Below are 23,336 nucleotides of genomic sequence, written 5' to 3'. Positions count from 1 at the left end.
GAAGTATGTTCAGTACAAGAACTAATTTTCCCTAATGTTGAGGTAATGGAGACTAAAATAATAACAATTTAGTCCCATTCAATTCAACTATACCAATGGGTGTAAAGTAGAAAAGTAGACCACGAGCATAGCCTCCATTGTCCACCTGCCAGAAGCCAGAATAGTAGTGAGCTATGACTACGCTAATTAATGAGGTACATATGTAAGTTTTGACTTTGCTCTTAAGTGATTCATGAAAGGTGCCACAGCCTAACATATCATTTGCCATTCTGGCAAAGACTTTTCTAAACAAACAATAATCACAAATAATGCTGGAAATGATATATTTTAGGTAAAAATAGAAAAAATTATGACACAAAAATAATTACTAAATCTAGGAATTCTTTTATCACAGGTTTTACTTAGAACACTTCTTCACTATTTTTACAAAAATAAGCATATGAACAGCATTACAAGAAATATATGAATTTTATTCCAAATCAATAAATTATGGATTACAATAACAATTTTCAAAATTTCTCTGGGATAATAATTTAAGACTGTAAAATGAGGATGTAGGGCAACTTGGGTAAAAACCATAATCTGTCATTCACATAACTTATATTGAAAGAAAAGCTTTGAAAATGCTAGCTTTTATGTTGAGGAACATGTGGTCATGATCACATTTACTCTTTTCAAATCTTTTACTGGGCTTTACTAAGGAATTTACTAGAATATTCCTTCATATCCTTGTCCCCATGCTACAAGTCCTATCATCAGTGCAAAAGAAAAAGAATAAAATCAATTTTAAAGATTTTTCAATCATAAACTTGGCTTTAGTCGTTAATAATTGACCAATGGAGTATTTGAATTACTATTCACATGACAGATCTACATTAGAGAAGAATAACTTCTGATATTGTATGTTTGTAAAATTTAGGAAATAATATAATCAATTTCCCTGAACTTCAATCAGTACACAATATAAGGATCCCCAGTCACCCTATTACGTTTAACTACAAGCACAACTCATAAATTGTTTTTACATATATGAAAACAAATGGCTTCTCCATTAACTCCTAAAAACAAAAGAGTTAAATGCCACTGTAGTTCACAGCTGCCACCTAAGTCAATAGATATTTTTAGCAACACTCATAAACTTAAAAGTATTCAACTTTCTTGAGACATTTTTTAGATGTTTTCAAATTTTTTACAAGCATGCAAAAGCCAACCTTACGCCTTGTTTACATTTATCTGTCAGTATTTCACTTTCATATCACCGATGCTAATAATATTTTATTTCTCATTTTATAAAATTTACAAATGTAAGTGCTGTATTTCACTTATCCATATTTTAAGAGTGAATACTACTATGGCATTACAGCATACACTAGTATATATTATTTTGTAACTTTATATTAAAAATATATAGTTGTATGTCAATCTTTAACAAATGAGCTCCCATAATTAATCATCTTCATATCATAAAGGGAACTACAATGTTATCTCAAAATCAAACAAGTAATTGTCAGTAGATACATGGATACTTGTAATTTGGTTGAAATTACAGTCATTTTATGATGAAATATTGGTCACCCATATTTACATAAATAATTATTTTAAATTTGAATAAATTACTTTTCATGAAAAATATCTAACATGTTTATATATCTCTTATACAATTTTATCTTCATATGACATATAAAATTTAATGAGATAATAGTGATACTGCCATTAATGCAGTAACAATTAATGTTCAGAGTACTGTTAAAACATTATAACTTTTCATGCATCCTCACAAATAAATAAAAATAGGGCCTTAGTGTATACATGCAACTCAATGTCACATTTACATTCAAATATTTCCGGAAATTTTCTCTTCAGCTTGTCCAGATAAAATCATATCCACTCCCTGTGCCAGGTCATCAACAATAGCATCTGGTTTCACAATGGGATGGTTCTCATCCTTTTCAGGAATAAATTTACCAGTTCGTACCAAAACTCCTTTCAGTCCAAATTTTTGAGCCCCACCAACATCTGAAACTATATCATCACCTACCATCAATACCTGAAAAGAGAAAACCCATGACCAGAATTAGGCAAAACGAATGAACAACTCAACTATACATATTTTCAATACATGGATTTTATGAAAGATCAGCATGTATGAAGACAAAAATAATGGAAAATCATGCTCAAATAGCATTTAACAAATTGGTCTAACTAAATTGACATACTAAAGATACAATCATCAATCCCTGGGTCGACAAAAGTATTTGTGATAAAAATAATATTAACATAACTGAAAAAGAAAGAGATAAAAATGACATGACATTCCGGCTCTTTCCCATCTTTAAAAAAAACTTGACCTCAAAATTATCTCATTTGATGTGAGCAAACAGCTTTAACTTCCTTCCCAAAACAACAAACTATGCTGACTCTTTGAGAAAATGGTCATGAACTTTATGCCACATGTTTAATTGATAGACAAACAATGACAGAACCCTTATTATTTGCAGAGAAGTCATTATAATATATTATTAGATGTTAAATTTTAGAAATAAGTTCACATATATGTGTATATATGCCATATACCCTCAAGTATGCACCCCAATACAGAAATAATATTGAATCCTTATAGTTGCTTACTAAATATTTTTTACTCTTTCAAGGAATACGATACAGATAAGAAATAAACTGAAAGAGCTGATTAAAGGAAAGAGGCCCTGCATAATTTTCTATGAACTTCATGGACTTTGGAACCACTGGGTCCATGAACTATTTGTGAAACCTGCACTCAGAGACATGGGCAAATTGGAAATTGATTGGAATATTGGACAACAAAGGAAACATTAGATATTTTATGTATCCATGAGTTGAGCCAAACTGATTAGGGTAGATTGGCAAACACTATAAGGAGGAACAGATGAAAACTCAAAATTTTATAAGATTAATAAGTAGACGAATTCTAAATATTGAGAAGATGGGGATAAGAATCTGTGATGGAATAAATACCTAGATATTAAGGGCCTCAATTATATGCAGCATGTGACTGAACAGAGAAGACACTTGGAGTATAAGGAGTTATTGAAGGCATTGCAAACTCTAAAGAAAAATATTAGATTGTCCTTCAATCATCAACTTCAAATTCAGTTTCATTAGAGAGTTAAATGTAAAGATTCACATGGCTTTACTCTGCATTTAGTAAATTAAAATGAGTATACATCCGAAAAAATATAAGTCTTAGCTGCTTTAGAAATGGAAGAATATGAAACTATTATTTTCCTCTAACATAATGCTCATTTTATAATTGAAGCTATTATCATAAAACTTAAAAATGAATCTTAAGTCTGATAATAAGTTTTTTTATAATGCATTTAATTCAAAGAACATGGATTTCATATGAGAGTTTTTTTAAATAACATATATTAACACTTATTAACTACCACATCAATCATAATTCTACAGTGGTAGATTGTGAAATTCAAAATTACCTCCGAAACATCCAGTCCCATGTCATTAAGGGCAGTAGCAAAGAAAGTTTTCGCTGGCTTTCCAACAACTTCAGCCTGGACTCCACTAGCATATTCTAGAGCAGCTGTGAAACCACCAACATCCATGCAAAGTCCATCCTCCTCCTTATAGTAACGCCTGCCAATGAAGAAAGATTCCTTTTCACTTGCAGGAATAGCATCGCAAATTATAACATTTTGAACAGATGCAGAACAAAGTAGTAATAATAAAACTTAATTTAATAATTCTATTCATTACATTCATTCAATAAATGAAAATAGTTGGTATATGACCAATGAGAAAAAATGGCAGGATATAAAAGTGTAATACTCCTGATACTGCTGCATAGAGAAAAACTTGGCTCAGCCAGTGTAGTCATAAATGCAGACTAGGAGTGGTTGGTGTTCAATGCTTGAGGAGCATTTGTGGTATTAATAGAAGAAATAGGTTGAGGAAGAGGTGGGCTATGAAAGAATATGAATCAGATGTGCCAGCAACAGATAGGTATGAAAGAAGTATGCAATCTGGTCTGGTCATGCAGAGAGATTGGGTAAGAGTCAAATCAGCATCAATGAAGGAATAGTAATTAGCTTTGAGGATGAAGTACATCAAGAAAGTCATGACTTGATGAAGAGACTAAAGGAAAGGAATATCAGAAGTTTTATAAATAGAAGAGCATTCATAAAAAATGCATAAATGTGGTAGAGGTTTAGTTAATATATAAGGAGAGGGCATAAGAAGGAAATTACTCTCAGAGAGTTTCCTTTCATAAATTGGGAAGGCCCAGAAATACCCGGCCAGACCTAGAGGTGGCGGTAGTTGTTTGAAAAATATCACTGTATTAGAATGTATGCAATCTATAAAACATATGTTTCAAGTTTGAAGACACCACGTTGTTTAGTATTTGTTTGGCGGCCATCAATAGTGAACATTTTCAGGGAATTTGTGAAAATGGAGAAAATTGGTCATCGTTATGTGATATTATACTTTTATTTGAAAGGCCTCAGCCCCACCAATATAAATGCTGAACTTGATTCTACTCTAGTTGAGGCTGCTGCTCTGTTTACAACAGTAAAATATTGGGTAGCAAGGTTTTAACAAGGTCTTACAAGCTGTCAAGAGGAGCATCACATTGGTCGACCAAATGAGGTGATGACTCCAGAAACAGTGAAAAAAATCCAAAAAGTGACAGATTGACTGAAAGTGCACGAGCTAGCAGACATAGTAGGCATTTCAAAAAGTGTGGTACATCGCATATTAACTGAAAATTTGGACATGAGAAAGCTGTGTGCAAGATGGGAGCCACGTTTGCTCACACGGCTTGTGCTGTCCTGAGGCATCACTGTTGTGTTGTGTGCACAGGACCCTGCTGCTCACAAACCTTTTCAGGAGATCCATGACTGCTGGTTGACAACCATCCTATCATGCTACCTTCAAGCCTATGGTGTGCAATTCCTGGATCTAGACCCTCAATGGAGATCATAGGGGGACTACTTGGGGAACTAGCTTGGAGTTTGGAGCTTTTCCATTAGAGCCCTGATGAGTTTCTGCATTGATACATAACTGTGCAAGAAACAACTACTGCACTCCTGAGGCAAAGAAACTGTTGAAAAAGTTGGTTTCTACAGGTGGTCAGCTTCCGAAGAAGACAGTGACACCAGCCAACAAGGTAATAGCATACACAAAATGCTTACTTTAAAAAAGTACAAATGGTAAATGGTGAGTATTATGCATCGTTATTTCATCGGTTGATCAAAGTAATCAAGAAAGAACGTCCTCATTGGGCAAAGAGAAAAATCTCTTCCATCAAGACAATGCACCGGTCTACACCTGCGCAGTTTCGATAACAAAAATTTTGGAAGTCAAGTTAAAATTATTACAATTTCCACCATATTCAACACTTTTGGCCCCCAGTGGCATATTTTTTATTTCCAAAGTTGAAAAAACGGCTCAGTAGAAAAATAGTTCATGTTGAACAGGGAGGTAATCACCAATACCAATGCCTATTTTGAGGACCTGAAATCCTACTTTTTGGAGATCTTAAAAAAGTTGGAGAAATGCTGGGAGAAGTGTCTCAAGCCAATAGAAGATTATGTTGAAAAAAAATATCTACCAAGATAATTTGTTTTTCTAACTTTACTTAAGGACTTGCTGAACAACCCACATAATTCCCAGTATATTTGTAAAAAGTATAATTTCAAGCCCATTCCTAGAGCATTATTCTCCCATAAGTTTGTTCTTCTTCACAATTTTCATACACAATTAAAAAGCTAACCCTAACTTTTGCATTCTTGTACTCAGAATTATATTTTAAAAAGTTAGGTATGAATCTTCATCTTTTAGCCTTTATTTTATACCATAAAAAACCATTAACACAGTAATCAACCCAAAGGTTGGTTTGGTAGGTGATAGTAGAGTTCACCCAGTACTAAGCTCGACGGCATGTGAAATTCACACATCAGGGTAGGGGGGTCAGTTCCTTTCCCTGTGCCGGTTATGGTTTCCCAGGAGGACATGGTACCCGAAAAATCACAAACCTTAGATGGAGCTGCAGGTGCCCAGAGAGGCTTGCCCGGGAATCGAACCAGGCCCTCCGATCAGTAGTCCAGTGCTCTACCCCAGGACAACCGCGACCCATATTTTATAAATGCATGTGAATTAACAAACTACCAAAAATCACCCATTTCATTTTTCCATGCACGAAACAAGTTACCTAGAGGAGACAGTAGTAATAGATATTTTGAAAACAGCATTTTGACCAAATCTAATACGGATTTTGAACTTTTATCACATCTGATGAACCAAATGGAGGCTACAATTGACCTATATCCTTCTGGTGTTTTTAATTAATTATAAAATTAAATGATAAATTTCATAAGACCATATTTGTGATTTCCATCTCAATGAGAAATTCAAACAAAACCAATTCAACTGAAAATGAGTTCCAATGCATAATTTACATAAACACTGCACATGTACCATAGATATTAAAATATACTGACCCCCGACCAAGAGTAAACAGGGGTGCACCCTTTTGTGTCATCAATAATTTAAAAGCATCATTCAGTCTTTCATAAGTGAAGAAATCTACTGCATCACCAATCACCACACAATTAGGACTGGATTGATCAATACCTATAAATTCTGGTAATACCTGTTGAAAATTCAAGTTTAAATTAAAATCAAATGCATTTTGAAAAATTATTGTATTTTAAATAGAGTATTAACAAAAGTCATAAAAAAAGCAAGAGTAGTATATCAATTTATTAACAATTTCTAGGAACTTTTGGTGTTAGAAGTTTAAATCAAACTAAATTTTTTTTAAATTAAAACAATTGAGACAAAGTAAAAAAACTTAACAATTTTGCAAATTTCCAAAGAATGAATAATTAAAAAAATGTTCTTCAATAATTAATTTCTTAGGGTACAAAAGAACCAAACTAGATAAAATCTGCAGCTACGGCAACTGAAGACAATAACCCTTTAGATAGATGGATATATAGTAGTCTTTATTTTGGGGAGAGATTGAGACTATGGAGTCTCTTCGACCATCTAACCCCTGATTTAGGTACCTTCATGATATGAACTAGGATTTTGCACCAGTACAGCTTCTAATGCGCAATAAAATCATTTAGCTGCCATAATTTTTTCTGCAAAAATCTCATTGATTCGAAATCAGTTGTCCATAACTATATGCACTTGCCGATGAAGATACTGTACTCATAAACATTCAGAGACATACTAACAAAAAATTGATTCTTTGCAAATGAATTACAGAGTGATATGTCAACCAAACCTGTGAGGTTCATTAGCTCTTGAGAATTTCCACAAAAAGAGTTGACCAGATTTCAACATCTGTAGAGTTGGCAAGATTCCATGCTTCTATGATTTGATCTCTGGGGGCAGGTAACAAATTTCTGAAATTTGCACTCTCCTGAAGCTCTATTTTTAGGAAAGGCCTTGCCTAACCCACTCTCGAGAGGGCTTGAAAAATCAGGAATTACTGAACTTTCAGGATCTTGATTATCTCAAATGTAAACTCTTCCCTGTGAGAGCAAGAGAATGGGGTTCTGGAATTATAATGAAAATCGTGATACCACAACACTGCAGGTAATTTTTAGAGCAAAAGGCCATTATTACAATATAATATGCCGAGTCCTATATTTGAGGCAAGCCTGTCATTTGCATGCTTCAATATGTCACTTCCCTAAAAGAATTTTTTTCGAATAAAATTCTTGTCTTCCCTAAACTGTATCTACTGAACCATATTAAAAGGCATTTCATGTCACTGTAGCCTTCAAAAATCGATTTGGTGCATTTCATTAATGCATTGGGTGCCATTCTTAATGCTTGACTTGCAAAAAAAACCGTTTGTTCCATAATTAATCTTAATTCAGAGGTCAAAGATTTCAAATAAATCAATCAAAAGTTTTCAAGGTCAAAGATTCAGAGGTCAGTATTCCTATTGATGAAAGTTGTGCTTACAAAACACCCAAACCACCTCTAATTTCGAAAATAGCTGGTTTGATTGCTACCACCACATATAAGGTGGTTTTAAAACTTTACACTTTCAATGGTTTCATTGCGCAGGTGCAAATAAACTTCATCACCAGCTGCACAAAGGTATAGTAAGCAGAGTAAGTAAGAGATATGGCAGAGTTGACTGTTTCAGAGGTACCTACAACTAAATGAATAATTAAAATATAAATGCAGACACATGTTACTTTAAATGTGATTGACTGCAGGGTTGTCACATACTATTATATTCATTAATGACCCTAAACCATAGGTCCCATTATCCACTGCCCCTTTAGGTTCATATTCCAGGCTATGGAGCCGTAAATCCATTGATTTCAATCGGTAAAATGCATGCCAATGGGGGGGGCCATGCCATGGTAAGAATATATTTTCAAAATGCTATGGACTGGTTAAAAAAGAACTTTTCCCCAAAAACCCTCTGGTAAAATTATTTTCTCAAATTTGAGTAATCCCCATATTTCTTTCAAAATAATTGGAGATGGCTGTCGGAGTTGGAATGGAAACGGTCTTCACTTTGTTTTTAAAACCCATCACAACCAAATCAGAACATTTCATACCTTTCCAAACATGAACGTCCCTCTTAACTAAGCCAGATTTTCTTCAACAGGGAAAGGGTAATTTTCGATTGATTTGGTAAGACATTGTTTAATAACTACCTCGCATAAGAGCACTGTAAAGATATGCAGAAGGATTTGACTAATATGGTCAAAGAATCGGATGATCTTATGAAACCTCTTAATCAAAGCTATTCAAATAGTGATAAATCAATCAGTTTTCCAAATTAGTCTTACCATTTTCAAAACAAATAGATTTTTCTGATGCTATTAGGGGTTGTCTATTAAGGGTTGACTTTCAAGAAATTCTAACCTATTGGCATTGTGTTTGTCATTGGGAATCAAACTAGACGGCGAGATTCTTTTTAAAACAACGCACACACTCGTGCGTAGGAGCAAGTGCTTCGTCGTTATTGGTTTTGTTACCAACTGACATGTTTTGACAGCTTGTCTCCCATCGTACTACAGAAAATCACTCCATAAAAACTTGAAAACACGACATCCACCAAGGGCAGTAATCGGTAACTATAAGGCCACTTTTTATGGCAATTTTTAGTTAGCATCTTTGGAGACTTTGACTTTGAGTATTAACTAGCTCCGTAGCGAATATATGAAAATCATGACTTTTCCCAATTCCCTTTTCTGTAGTATCCTCGCAATATTGTGCAACCCTGGCCACCTAAAGTAATTATCTGACAAAATCTCCAAGATACATCGTCGGATTATATCCAGAGAAAAAGATCGCTTTAAATTAACTCAGTAAATAACGATGAAAAGTTGTGGACGGACAACGCTAACCATGCGGGACCAGGGGAAAATGGCCTAATGAATAATTGCCGAAAATAGTCAACTTTCGATGATAGTATATCTACACGTGGACGCCTCAGAGGTAAAAAGGTGATGGTTTGTCCCTGAACACGCATCCTTAAAGAATCGAACAAGATTAAGACTATTACAGAATCTTGTACTAGATAAACCTAGAGAAATATGTATCCCACCCAGCGAAATCCAGGTTATCCATCTTCATTATTAACTTTACTCACTTTGGGATGAACCAATAACATAGGTCTTAAAGTCTTCTCATTCAATAAATTCACCATAACTGGTGCTGGAGAAAAAATTTCGTTTTCGGTTAGCTGAAAGCCAATATTTAAGAGTTTTTCCAAGAGCATACGACGAGTGAGTTGAGTCTCATTAGTAACAAATCTTACGGTAAGCCCGGCATCTCTTAGTCTGGAAGAGTTAGAACGTTTTATAGGATTAAACCCTAGCCGATAGAGAGAAATACACCATTCTACCAGAAGTGAGTGCACCTTTTTACGGCCTCCACCGAGCCACTAATAGCAACATCGCCATTTTTTAACACTCCAGATATATCCAACATAACGCCTCGAATACACCTAATCCACGACGGCATTATATTAACTTGTTGCAGTCACGGAATTCACTTACTTGTCGGTAAAAAAATAATCTGCGATCGTATTTTTAAAAATTCTTAAATAACAAAAGCCTGACGATATGCTTCCGGCGCTTCAAGCAAAGTTCACTTCGGAAGAAATATCCGTATTAACATACACGTACATAAATGGCATCATTGGATCTATATGCTTAGCCCTATTTAGATCTTGAAGACCTATGTGTTCCATCCACGGAGTTTCTGTAGCGTGGTTGTTATTTTGACTAACCAAAGGCTAAAAAAGCGTGCGGCCAGAATGCCATGAAAATTCGTTCTATGCAACCTCGCAAATATCCTCCCCGTGCCCTTCAGGCAATAACCAAACGGAAAGCCATTTCCTATTTGTGATAAACGCTAACAGGAAACAGATTGCGGGACACGAAAATGACGGCATCCGTTTGGGATTTTAGGCTATTTTTCAGAGGTTGAGACTAAAGACCATAAGTCCAACAGCCCAACGTCAATTAGGAAGATAGATTGTATAAAACGCTAGTGTCTGAGAAGCATTCAGTGTGTACGAGAAAGTCACGAAATAAATATTAATTTGCGTCACAAGTTTCCGATGGACCCCTATAAATTGGGCACACGCGCGTCGGCAACATGCGACGCAATTGGCCGTATAATACGTACATTGACAATCATTTTTGTGCTCTGTCAGGTACCATCTGTTTACACAGGTACATCTTAATAATAAAATTATTTTCATAGTAATTTATATCACCCTCATGTTTAGTAAAATTAGTGCATAAGAGAGAAAGTTGTTTATTTGTAGAAGATGAAATTTTACTAAGTATTGTCCCGGATTTTGACTCACGACATCCTGCTGTCGGTTCTTATATTGGTATAGCCGAAATTCGATTCGTCTGTCATCCCAGCTCGCTTGAATTGTTTTCTTATAAGTTGTATTCACCGAGGCTGCGAGATCTGGAACGCGCGGATTTAACCTAAAATTGCGATAGATTAATTTTTATTATTCGAGCTACTTCCTCCAAGGTGGCAAAATTACCCCCGACTATTTTGTTTGGATAATACCACTAACAATGCTAGCGTATTCAATGGAAGTGTCTTCAATAGTATTATGAACTTAGTATGTAATTCCATAATAAGACTAAGGCTTGGAAATAAATATCTGTCGCTTTAATTAAAATGTAATCAAAATATTGATAATGCCGATAATGAGAATCGTCTCCCAGGGTTGACATGAAAAAATTACATAAGAATTCAGAATCATTTCATTTTACCAAATTCCTTCATTCTTCCCGGTCCTTGCATTTTATTTTTGCAATAGATACTTACTCCACGGTATATAGAGGAATGCGAAATTGCCATGACATTTTTGTATTCATTGTTTTTGTATGCATTTTTCTTTCCATGCATCATATGCCACCATTATGGACTGGGCCGCATTCACCCTTTTATAAGCCCCTTTCTCAGCAGTTACAGAATCTGTCACTCTTCATTCCACCAGACATCACATATCATTCTCACTACGTTTCAAGCCACGGCAGTGGTATGTGGCAGGTGATGTTAAGACACAATGCAAATCCAGAAGAAGACTGGAAAATTGATATTCATTTGTTAGTATATGATTCAAATAGTCCTTAAACTGCATGGCGTGATTGTAAAATGCATTCTTGAATCAACTTATTCAGCAATATATTCCCTAATTTTACCGTTATATACCTATCTACCTCCAATGTAACATGAGTTTTGGAATATTTCATGATATCAAATGAAAAATCAAATGATTTATATATTTGTTCAAACTAAAATCTGGTGTTTAGTGTTCAAATTTTCAGAAGCCACATCCAAATGTGCATAGAAATTATGTTATGACTTGTGTACTTTCACGACAGTTTTTTCATGAAATAGGTTTCCTCTATTTTGTTCAGTTCTCAAATTGTTTTTTTCTGAGTTGAACCCCGAATTCTTTCTGCACATTCAATTTGGGATCTATCTAATGAGACATACCATATTATCTACTTTTTTATTGTTATATATCATCAGAATGTCACTACTTATGCTTTATACACATATTACCACTAGTTTTCTGATGTGATGGTGGCATCGAACATCTTTGATTGTCACCAATAATAACAAGTACAAAATTAGAACATCCATACCTGAAGCAACATTTCCTCTTAATGCCTAGAGCACTTCGCTAGTCAACTTTGGCATTAATTGCCAGCATGCCACAAGTAAAACCAAAGCCTAGTAACACCATAAACCCACTTTCGCTGTTCTAATAAAGCTTGATACCCCATTTCATTTTTATACATGACATGTAATCATGGTTTTTTGTTGTATGCATGAGTAATTGCTAAATATTAGGAGGCATATTCAGTGGTGGCAAACCAGGATAATTTTCATGAAATCCAATATGTTGAAACACTACACACAATTTTCAAGAAAATAATATTTCTCATCTTTTACCTAGTAGAGGTAGTTGACAGATATTACTGGTAAATATTTAAAGAAAGAACTAGTGAGAACTTAAATGTGGAATGTAGTATTGAACTGTAAAGATACTTGGTCATTGAGGCAAGAGGATAAGCATTGACTGTAGGTTTTTAAGATGTGGGTAGGGTGGAGAATGGGAAAATTGAAATGGAAAAACATAAGGAGGTTCTAGGAATGGTGGAGGAGGGGAGAATGCTGGTGTGAAAAATTCAAAGAAGACTAGAATAATGGATTCATTTTGAATGCCAATGTGCTGTTGAAGACTGTGGTAAAGAAGAGAATATTGGTATTGTATGCTTCCAAGACATGAAATGTTCCATCAGAAGGGAAAATATATTGTTTGGTTTGGTTACCGAGAGAGTAACTGATTCCAGATGTTGCCACTCCAATTTCATGGGGTCATCTCTCAATGGACAGACAACGCCTTTCTAAAAGATCAATTTAGAATCACTTATTACAACAAGGACAATCTCAAATCTCTGCTAAGAAACAAGGACAAAAGTGACCAATTAAAAAAATAGTAAAGTTTATCCATTTAAGGGTAATGACTGCAATCAAATATATATTGGACAAATGGGGAGGTCACTTTTAACAAGAGCAGAAGAACACAATTGCTGTTTTCAAAACTGCAATATAAGACATCAAACAATCCCACTTTGCTAAACATCTGCGGGAGGAGAATCACTTCAGCAATTTCACCCCAGTTCTTTCACATCCCTCGCCAAAAGGAAAGAAGTTGGACAAATGGGAGGAGGTGGAAATAAGAAAGAATCTGAGAACTGGACATATAGTGAATAACAATTTTGTTTAAAAAACTCTCTCCCCTGCTGGAAGCCTCCTTATCCGGCTAATGGCAAGGCCCATCAGTCCCTTCCCTGTCACTCTCCTCCCCCCTCCCTTCTCACTGCAGCTAATGGCTTCAGGGTGGATGGCGGGTATGCACTTTTCATTCTCTTCCTACTCCAGTCCTTAACTTACCACCTCTACCTATCCTGGAATTCCCAACCTCTCTCTGCCATGTCCAAAAATTGTTTGTACCCGAAGATAACGCCTGTGCATTGAAACTCAAAGTACCAAATAAAAGTACATGAAAAGCAGCTACTATTCTTCTTTTATTCAAGATGAATTTCCACATAATCAAACCTGATATCACGAAGTGTGTTAGAGAATGTTGGATGGACTAGGAACAGACAGGAAAAGATTAGGCATGTGTGATGGAATGAGGAAAGGTCTGAAGTTTGTTGGAGGTTTGAGTCTGAAGTACCGTGTGGAGATTTTAGAGTATTTATAGTGTTGTGTAAGTTGCAGTTTAGAAATGTAGGAGACCTTAGGTGTTGTATCCATCAAAAACTTATGGGACATACCATCTTCTGCGATTACATTCCATTGGTAGTGTACCACCCCTAGCACAGTGGGAAAACTACACCACGTAGCACAATATTCAACTCAAAGTAAGATGGCAGAAGTATTTTTCTATGTAAAATTTATGCTAAAAGTTTTGGTAGCTGCATGATAAGTAACCTACTTGCATTGTGGTCATGGCTTAAGGTCTTATTTCAGGTTGGGCAAGCTTTTTCTGTTTGCCACCAATAAAATTAGATGCATGTTTTTTGGTATATTGGAGACTTAAATTAAATTGAATTAAAATGCTCAAAGAAAGTCAACTTAAAATTGGAGAAATAAATATTTCCATCTTTATTCTATTAAGCTCCTACCTGAGGTTGCTAGATGAATAATTCTATCCACTTTTATTCATTAACCAATGATAATTTCTGTAATATTTCGGTTTTTCGAAAAGTTTTGTTTGGTTCATAGTTCAGTCAAGTAATAATGAACATTTTTGAGAAAATCATGTAAAATGTTAATTTTTGAAAGCTTATAATTGATGCAGGATGTTGATAATGTAGGATACACTAGTATTTTAGTAGATACATGGTACCCTAGTATTTTTAACCCTTTCACTGCTGTGAACGTAGCTTTTAACACTCTCTTTGGTGTGTTGTCATATTTTGAAATTTGATAAGAATTATGTTCGTCAAAATGAATCAATAAAAATTGTCCACTAAATAAACAGTGAATCTAGATTATTTTTATTTATTCCATGTTTTTATCATTTATATTATTTTGGGAGTAATTAAGGTTATGCAGTCACTATAAAATCTATTTTTGCTGCATGTGAGAAGTAAGATCCCGGATAGTGAAGTGCAACGAAAGGGTCAATATTTATGTATTAGCTACAGTACTTTGAATATCACTCTGAAGCAGGCATGTTGGCAATTTTTCTGGTTCTCTTTGCAGAATGCTGTGGGTCAAAATCTTACGAATGCTATGTATTGAATTATAAACTATACTCACATTTTCTTTCAGCACAAAACAGGAACTGCATTGTGGCCTTAGGTCCGTATCCAAACCGTCACTTCCCTGTAATTGCTACACGAACAAGAGGTATTTTATTTCCAGCTGGTAACAGGTCTATTGTCATTCAAAAGAAAGAAACAGTTCGAGTCTCATGCCCTGGAAAAAATAATAGCATTGTGGGTCAGAATGTGGCAACCTTAGATTTATCTTGTAAAGAGTCAGGTCGTCTGGAGTTGCCACATTCCAGCACTTTCACAATTAATTGCACGAAGGAAATTGATGAAAGCCTTAATGAAACAAACATCCATTGTGGCTCCAATTCAAATTCCAAAAAAATTTACATTGGATGGCCATTGCCAAATGGAGGAACCTTCCACCAAGTTGAAGTATGTTTCAATTACCTCAAATTGGCCACTGAATACACTCTTCATACTATCATTGGAGATTCAGTGCCTTACAGAGATAGAGATGTTAGTTGGCAGGGGAGGGCCAGTTTTAAACAAGATAAATTCTTCTCAGAGTTATCACCTTCTATAGCATCCTCTTACACAAAAGAAAAACAAAAAGAAACACTAACAGCACTGCTGGGCAGCAGGGAAAGAGCCGAATATTATGTTGGAGGTTGGGGACCAAGTAGCTATCTTGCCAAAGGACATTTATCTCCTGATGCAGACTTTGCTCTCCAGTCATGGCAAGATGCAACTTACCACTTCATCAATGTAGTACCACAATGGCAAGAGTTTAACAATGGAAACTGGAAGGTATGTAATTCAATAGTAGCCATGCTCCATTTATTCATCAAGCACAATGGCATGTGGCTGGGTATGTAATGATTCTGGCCTTGGCATGAAATAAATTATATATATTGAATATAGAAAGCTAAAAATTAATATTGTTGACACATCACAAAGCAAATATCCTGGCAAAAAGAAACTCTCTTGGTTTAAATATTGCCACTTGTAATCTTATTTTTATTGCAATTAAAAATTGTATCCTGTGATTAACTTCAAAGTGAAAAATGTCTTGAAAAATAACACTTAACAAATATGACTGTTAAAGTCGAAATTTCGTGGATTCTATCATGCAGTGGGAAAAAATCACCTTGTAAAATTTTCCTGCATTTTTTGAACAGCACAATGTACATTTCAATGTTAAATCATTTTTTAATGTGATCTATGTTTAGAATGTACAGCATACTTGAAGATGACATTATATTATCTGTATCATATATTATGACATTATATCATATGATGTAAAAGTAAAATAGTATACTTTACACGCAATAAGAATGTGACAGATGATCTGCTGGTAAAAATTAATGACCAATTTATTGAGCATGTGACGGAATGTAAATTTCTAGGTATTTCTCTGGGTGCAAATATTTCTTGAGATACGCATGTTAAAGACCTTCAAGATAAGCTCAGTTCAACTTGCTATTTATTAAGACACCTCTATGAAACTATAAGTAAAACTGCATGACTTAATTCATAATATGGAGAAATTTATTCAAATATAACTTATAGTATAATATTATGGAGATCAGCTGCTATTTGTCAAACCATCTTTAAAATTCAAAAGAAAGCTGTTAAAATAATAACTAGGAAACCACGCAATGCTCCATCACAGCCTATTTTCCATGAATTACATTTACTACCACTCCCGTGCATCTACATCATGTTTTTAATTCTGTATATAAAAAATGGCATTGGCCACTATTCTCTTAACTCTGCCTATCATCATCATTACACTAGAGGAAGGAACAACATCCATTGTGGGAATATAAGAACTAAAGCATTGAAATTAGGACCCTATGAAATGGGCATCAGATTATAAAACAAACTACCGAAAAGTATAATGGATACTAAGGGAACTGCTGCATTCGGGCATAAATTGAAAAGATATCTAAAACATAATATGTTCTACTCGGTTGGCAAATATCTCTGCAATATTCCTGACCAGTTCACACTTCTAGTTTATAGCAATGGTATTATTCTGATTCATGTTTATGATCAATGGTTTTTCTGAATTGATATTTCATGTGCATGTTACAGCCAATGTTCATGAGTTTGTGCCAAGTATTATGTAACTCTGAGCACCATTTCTTTTTCTTTGTATCTTAATTGAGCCTGTCTTTGCTCCTTTTTTACATGCCTTATATCATGTACATACACCACCCACCTGGTATTTTTGTATTGTCATCTCTGGGCAAATAAAAAGTAATAATAATAATTATTATTATTTAAACATATTATGCTGTTCAATGAACTTTTGGAAATTTTATGAAGCTGACACCTTTAATAAAAAATAATCAGTTAATAAGCAGATTTTATTCCTAAAACTGTCAAATGGGTGGTGTCTTGTGTACAAAAAATAATAAAGGCTGTGTATTTATATCATAATTAATTTTTTTAAATTATTAAATGCTAGAATTTTAATATATTTCTTCATATTCCATTCAATATAGCTTAATTGATTCTCTCCTTGACTGAGTGGCAAAATTAAAATCAATGATCCTCAAACTGAACTGATTTAATAACTTGATTTGGTAAACTGCTCCATTTAATCTAGTTTAAGACCTCCTTTAAATAATAAATGATTATGAGGGAGTATAGGTGTGTCATCAATAAGAGGAAAATTTTAGTCAAAACTAGTGGAATGCAACTTGACTTAGTTAATATTAACCTGTCATGTTTTTCATTTAGCATTAATACATAAAATATTATTTTGGATTATTTTTGTTGGTACACTAACAATTAACCTTGAATGGAAACATACTATGCTAACCCAACATTTATTTACCTCTCCAAACAAAACACCACCTGACATCCAACATTACACTAAGTCCCTCTTCAATTCAGCCTACTTCCTTCCTCCCTTCATTCCATCCAACATGATTATCACATTACCTCCCCTTCCTCACTTGACTAACATTCTCCCCTCTAGTCTTCGATATCCCATTGCCAATCATAATACTCTGCATCCTTCTCTCCTGCCCCATTTGTATTAATTCAAACAAATCCCTCTCCTCCCTCACCATGCCTAGCACTTCCTCATTTGTTTTCCTTTCTGTCCATTTCACCGTTTCCATCCTTCTCCACACCCACTTTTCGAAAGTCTCCAATCTATTCTTGTCATTTTGTCTCAATGACCATGTTTCCTTGCCGTACAAAATCATGTCCAATATCAAAGTTTGGATGAGCCTTTTCTTAACATCCTTACTCAACGTCCCTGTCATTAATTCCCTCCTTGTGAAAATATCTATATCTTACATAATTCTTCTTCTTGTGTCCCTACTACTGTGACCATTTTGGTCCAAAACACTTCCAAGATAGGTAAACGGTATCACTGGCTATGTTTTATGAATTCCTATTTTAATCTTTAACTTAGCTTTTCTCTGCCTTGCAAGCTGTATATTATTTGTATTGTTTACATTGATTCTCATTCCTTACCTATTGCACTGACTTTCCAATCTGCTTGGCAATTCTTGTCACCCCTTGAATGAGTGAAAAATAAAATATTGACGCTCCACAAACTGAACTGATTTGATAACTTAACTGGTAAACTGCTCCATCTAGCCTAGTTTACGACCTACTTTTTAAATATTGTACTTAGCTTTCCTCATTCTTAAAAACCACATAATTTTGTTTAGTTTACATTGATTCTCATCCCACACCTATCTCACTGACTTCCTTATGTGCTCAGCAATGCTTGTGATCCCTTGGCTGACTGGCTAACTAAAGCTTGATCATCCACTAACCTACCTAATTTTATGAATTCTCCACTGACTTTCATTCCTATTTCCAATTTTTACCATGCCTCTTTTATCATTTCCTTCACATATATATTGAAAAGCACAGGTGATAATGGACACTCTTTCTTGCTCTTCCTAACACTGCTCATCCTAACTCTCCACCTGTCACTGAGCAGTCTGTGACATGTACTGGTTAAAGATAAGTCTCATATGCCGACAATATACTTCTGTTTCCTGCAGTACATTCATTAATTCCAATTACACTCAATTAAACTCAATCAAATGCTTTCTTGAAATATATGAAACAAACAATTACATCCTGATGATATTCTATGTCCCTCTCCAGTGACCTCATTACTGCTACGGCATCACACACGCCTCTCCCCTTCCTGAACCCAAAATGATCGTACCATAATTCATTACTTGCTCTCCCCTCTGTTATCTTAATGATGATCATTATACCATTTTAGCTGTGGAACTTATTATACTGTAGTCCTCACATATGGCTGTTTTTCCCTTTTTTGAAATAGGAACTAATACTGATCTGACTCAATTATGTGGCCACACTCCTCATTCATGAATGCTATGAATTAACCCATAAAAACTCTTCCTCCCATTTTCTCCTATACCTTTAAGTAGTCCCAAGGGAATATTGTCTGCCCAGATAGCCTTATTTGATTTTAATTCCCTTTATACCTTTTCTATCTTGACATGAAGAGTTCCTGTACCTAAGCTATCCTCATTTACATCACATTCTCTGTCTATGTTTAAGCTTGATGGCCTAATGCCTTTACCCCATAGATTCTATATATATTCTCTCTATCTCTCTTGTATGTTTTCTGGTTCAATTGATAATTTTCCAGATTTATCTTGATGGTTTGCAATGATTTTCCCTTCTTAGTTCCTTACACTTCTTTTATCTTCCTGTACAGTGAACCAGTTTCACCTTTCCTTTGTAAACATTCCATATCTTTGCACTGTATTTTCTGCCATGCTTCTTTTGCCCTAATAGTTTCATATGTCCTATTCAACTCTTTGTACTTTATTCTTTCTAATTCTGCTGACATTCTTCTATTTTCTTATCTACCATCCACTCACGCCCCACATGAAATAATGGAAAAATTCAGATCAAGCTTACAGGTAATACTTACCATATCAAGGTACAGTACAAAAGGTTTAAGATATCAAATTGGCTTTTAGTAAAGTAGCAATGCAAGGTACAGCATTCAAATTTTCATGGTATATTATTGCGGCTGGATTTATATGAAGTACTTTTAGTTGCAAGTCATGTGATTATGCCTGGAATGTGGCATGCCATAGTGGAAATGTAGTTCAAACATGATGGGTGAATTAGGGAAATCTTTTGACTGGTGGAACTGTTGGTTCTCGCTGATGTGGTATTAATCTGTGCCACAGGTGTGCTGGAATTCAAACGTTAGAGGCTTCTCATAAATTTTATTTCACTAAGCTGGTGGGATCATTTTTCGTGAGGAAATTCCAACCAAGGAATATCTGAAGGGATATATCACCTACCTATTATCACGGGTCAACCATGGACCATTTACTTAGTATTGTTTATTTGAGAGGTGTGTGTTTTTTTAGGAGGAAGCATATTTGTCCCAACATTGTGTATAAGTATCATGCTAATGTATGCTTTGAGAGTGCTATTTTTTTGGCCAACCATTACCCTTGTCATTTATAAATGTATCATTAGGGTACTATACAAGTTCTGGAGTTACACTTAAGAAGTAAGAATGATTTATTCAAAAGATTTTGTCAAATGATTGTTTAGTTTAAATCTCTATCAAACCAAGACCATGAAAGTATGATCACCTGAAGTAATTGTAACATTTATTTTTCCAAGCTAACTCAGATAACTAACTTGTTCTAATGTTTGAACTCTTCAATAAGCATGCTGATTCAATTTAAATTTCCAGGAATATAATTTTCATATAATTTTCAAATAATCTGTAAGGAAATCAGTATGAGCTAAATATGCAGTCATCCATTATCAAATGCATATCACATACTTAGAATTTTGGAAGAAGTGCATTTTTTATTTCTAATACAGCATAACTAATTGAGATGTGAATTAATGATGACATACTTTTATTCGACAGGTACTTGAAAATGCCATTCGTGTAAAGGCCACCAGACCATCACCACATAATCTTGTCGTCTACACTGGGACTTTTGGAGTTCTGCAGCTCCAGGACATCAATAGGAATGAGATTCCTTTCTACCTCTCACTAGGGCCAAAAAACAGGGTCCCTGTACCAAAGTACATATGGAAGATTGCTAGCAATCCAAGTCGGAATGAAAGTGTAGCTTTTGTTCTACTCAATCATCCTGCAACTACTCCACCATATTCAGAGCCTCCTGTATGCCAAGATGTTTGTAATAGAATCCATTGGGTTACTTGGAAAGCAAGGAATGATGTACATAAGGGAGTTATGTACTGCTGTTCTGTACCTGAGCTAAGGCGTATTTTTACAAATATTCCAAACAATGTGCCTGTTGGAAAATTAATGGAAAGTTGAATGTGACCCTGGGACACATTCTACTAGAGTTAACCACAACATATTACCCTCATAACAATTTTCCTCAGGTTTTTTTGTGGGCTGTGCAGAACCCACTCATGTTACAGAGGTATCACAATATAGGCATGATGTGCTTGTTGTCACATTTAGCTGAGATTCCTGTAGATATGGAATTAAAATGCCTTCATACTATTCACTCCAGTAATTGGATTCATTCACACCCTGATTTCACAATAAAAATACCAAACTCCTGCCTCATAACAATGCTATCTGAGAATAATATTCTCATACACTTTAAGGTTGCGAATAAACTTTTAGTGGAAGCGATAGCATGAAGAATTTTGATTTGATATAAATAATTTCCACATTTAAATGAATTATTACATTTGCTTCGCTATATAATATTAGTGTACAAAATTTGCCCTCAATTTTTAATAACTTGAATTTTGAAATAATAATCAGAGAATTCACGATCATGTGCCAGATGAAAAATAAATAAAGTGTCAAAAAGTTAGAGGGTGTTATGGGGTAACTAAGTAAGCATTTCATGAGAATTAACCCTAGTGGTGTAAGCATGGAAGGAATCAGTAAGTTGTATGATCAAATACCATGCTGTCAGTTTGCCAACATAGGGAGGATTTCCTTATTTACTGGTGTCTCAGACTTAGTGGGAAATCAAATAATGATACAGTTAAAGGAACTGGCCATCATATCCAGAATGTCTAAATTTCGTATTCCATTGATCTTAAATGAAGGTAACCTACCTCACCTGTCAAGATCAACCTTCAAATTGGTTATACACTGTTTATGATGATGGCACAAAATGGTTTTTTTATGCCCCTAATTACAACTGAGTTTATTATTGATATCTAATTCAGAAACATCCTGTACTTGCATGAATTCTCTCTTCTTCTTTTGATTTTATTAATGCTCTTATGGACTGTCACCCTGGATCATCCTGTAGTCATCTATTAGAAAGCCAATGTGTATATTAATTGATTCGATTCAATAGCAAATGTTTTAATGATTGCTAACCATGTTAATTTAAAATAAAATAATATGCCAAAGTTTAATTATGTACACCTGTTATATTGCTGATTTATTTATATTTCTATTTGTGTTTAGAAATAAATTGTCAGGCATGAACTTTCTTCATATTTTCATGGGGTTTCAATTTGATTCCTTTCTAAACCTAGTTCATCTTTCAATAAAAAGGAAGATCTCAGTTTTCCAGGAAAATATATGTTTTGTAGAACATTAGTAAATTAAGTAATGCATAATATAATCGATGGATAAGTACATTAATGAAATTAATTTTTAGTGGCAGTCATAATTATAAGGCATACACAAGCAAAATGTTTTGTATTCAGAGTATATGGGTCATTTTAGGCCCAGGGAAAAATTATGGAGAAAAATGAGATCAGGGAATATTTGGCTTCTGAATTATCCTTCTCAATCCACAATATTTTCACACATTTGCTGTAACCTTACCATAAATATTGAAGACTATGGACTCGTAGGGTGCCCAAACCTTTCAGAGTGTAGAAAAATGACTTCATTAAAAAAGTTTACCATGTTTCGGCATAAATTTGTTTCCCATAATGTTCATTAACTGGGAAAACAGAGGCGATTATCAAAGTTAATGTTAAAATAATCGATTTTTAGCAATGAAGTTTGTTATTTGAATAAGTTTGTATTCATTATTGCATTTATAAATGAGCTACATAAACTACTGAAAACCCAATTTGGTTGGGCAAAAGTGAAGGCTTGGAGCTTTGGGTTAGACCACTTGGAAAAAGGGAGACCACCCTTGGTATTTTCCACGAGAGTAAAAAGTTATTATTATGTCCCTAACATTAGCATTATGATAAGTTTCCTCCTGTCCCATTCCCCTTGGATTTTATACGATTCTAATATGTTAAGCAACTATAAAAGATTAAATACTAGAATACAATACAGATTTTTGTAAGCCATCTTGTTATGAAAAAATAATAAATTATAGAAATCACTCCTTACGAAAAACTATGGGCACAATTAAAGAATTTGTTCTAAATTATGCTCACCATGTGCTCTGGTAGGAACTTTTGGGGCATAGAGCAGTTGTTGATCTGCTTATGGAGCTCCAAGGGACTGTCCAAGCCCACTGAATAACTTAAATTTAATTTTCAGATGCTGTTCAATATAAG

At 34.6% G+C, this 23,336-nt stretch overlaps 2 protein-coding genes across 2 annotated transcripts; one reads left to right on the top strand and one right to left on the bottom strand.

The window, feature by feature from the left end:
* Nucleotides 1-393: 393 nt before the first annotated feature.
* LOC139698671 (phospholysine phosphohistidine inorganic pyrophosphate phosphatase-like) lies at nt 394-10,054 on the bottom strand. The gene is made up of 5 exons (XM_071597544.1): nt 9,899-10,054; nt 9,629-9,818; nt 6,495-6,646; nt 3,474-3,630; nt 394-2,047 (listed from the first exon to the last, which is right to left on the bottom strand). The coding sequence occupies exons 1-5, from the start codon at nt 10,000-10,002 to the stop codon at nt 1,835-1,837; spliced, it is 816 nt and encodes a 271-aa protein (XP_071453645.1). The 5' UTR covers nt 10,003-10,054; the 3' UTR covers nt 394-1,834.
* A 110-nt stretch (nt 10,055-10,164) lies between these two features.
* LOC139698670 (salivary endonuclease-like) lies at nt 10,165-22,293 on the top strand. The gene is made up of 3 exons (XM_071597543.1): nt 10,165-10,718; nt 14,869-15,620; nt 20,731-22,293. Exons 1-3 carry the CDS (start codon nt 10,604-10,606, stop codon nt 21,148-21,150), a joined length of 1,287 nt encoding a protein of 428 aa, XP_071453644.1. The 5' UTR covers nt 10,165-10,603; the 3' UTR covers nt 21,151-22,293.
* Nucleotides 22,294-23,336: the final 1,043 nt, after the last annotated feature.

Source organism: Hetaerina americana, unplaced genomic scaffold (assembly GCF_022747635.1).
Source record: "Hetaerina americana unplaced genomic scaffold, ioHetAmer1.1.p SCAF_9, whole genome shotgun sequence".
NCBI lineage: Eukaryota > Metazoa > Arthropoda > Insecta > Odonata > Calopterygidae > Hetaerina > Hetaerina americana.
The sequence above is the reverse complement of the archived record's forward strand: the minus strand, read 5'-3'. Positions and strand labels throughout refer to the sequence as shown.

Coding starts and splice junctions, on each gene's coding strand:
- LOC139698670 (XM_071597543.1), top strand. CDS start 10,604: ATGGACCCCTATAAATTGGGCACACGCGCGTCGGCAACATGCGACGCA. Junction 10,719..14,868: donor GGTACCATCTGTTTACACAG/GTACATCTTAAT, acceptor ATTTTCTTTCAG/CACAAAACAGGAACTGCATT. Junction 15,621..20,730: donor TTAACAATGGAAACTGGAAG/GTATGTAATTCA, acceptor TTTATTCGACAG/GTACTTGAAAATGCCATTCG.
- LOC139698671 (XM_071597544.1), bottom strand. CDS start 10,002: ATGCCGTCGTGGATTAGGTGTATTCGAGGCGTTATGTTGGATATATCT. Junction 6,647..9,628: donor TGTTATTGGTTCATCCCAAA/GTGAGTAAAGTT, acceptor AATTTTCAACAG/GTATTACCAGAATTTATAGG. Junction 2,048..3,473: donor TGGGACTGGATGTTTCGGAG/GTAATTTTGAAT, acceptor TTCTCTTTTCAG/GTATTGATGGTAGGTGATGA.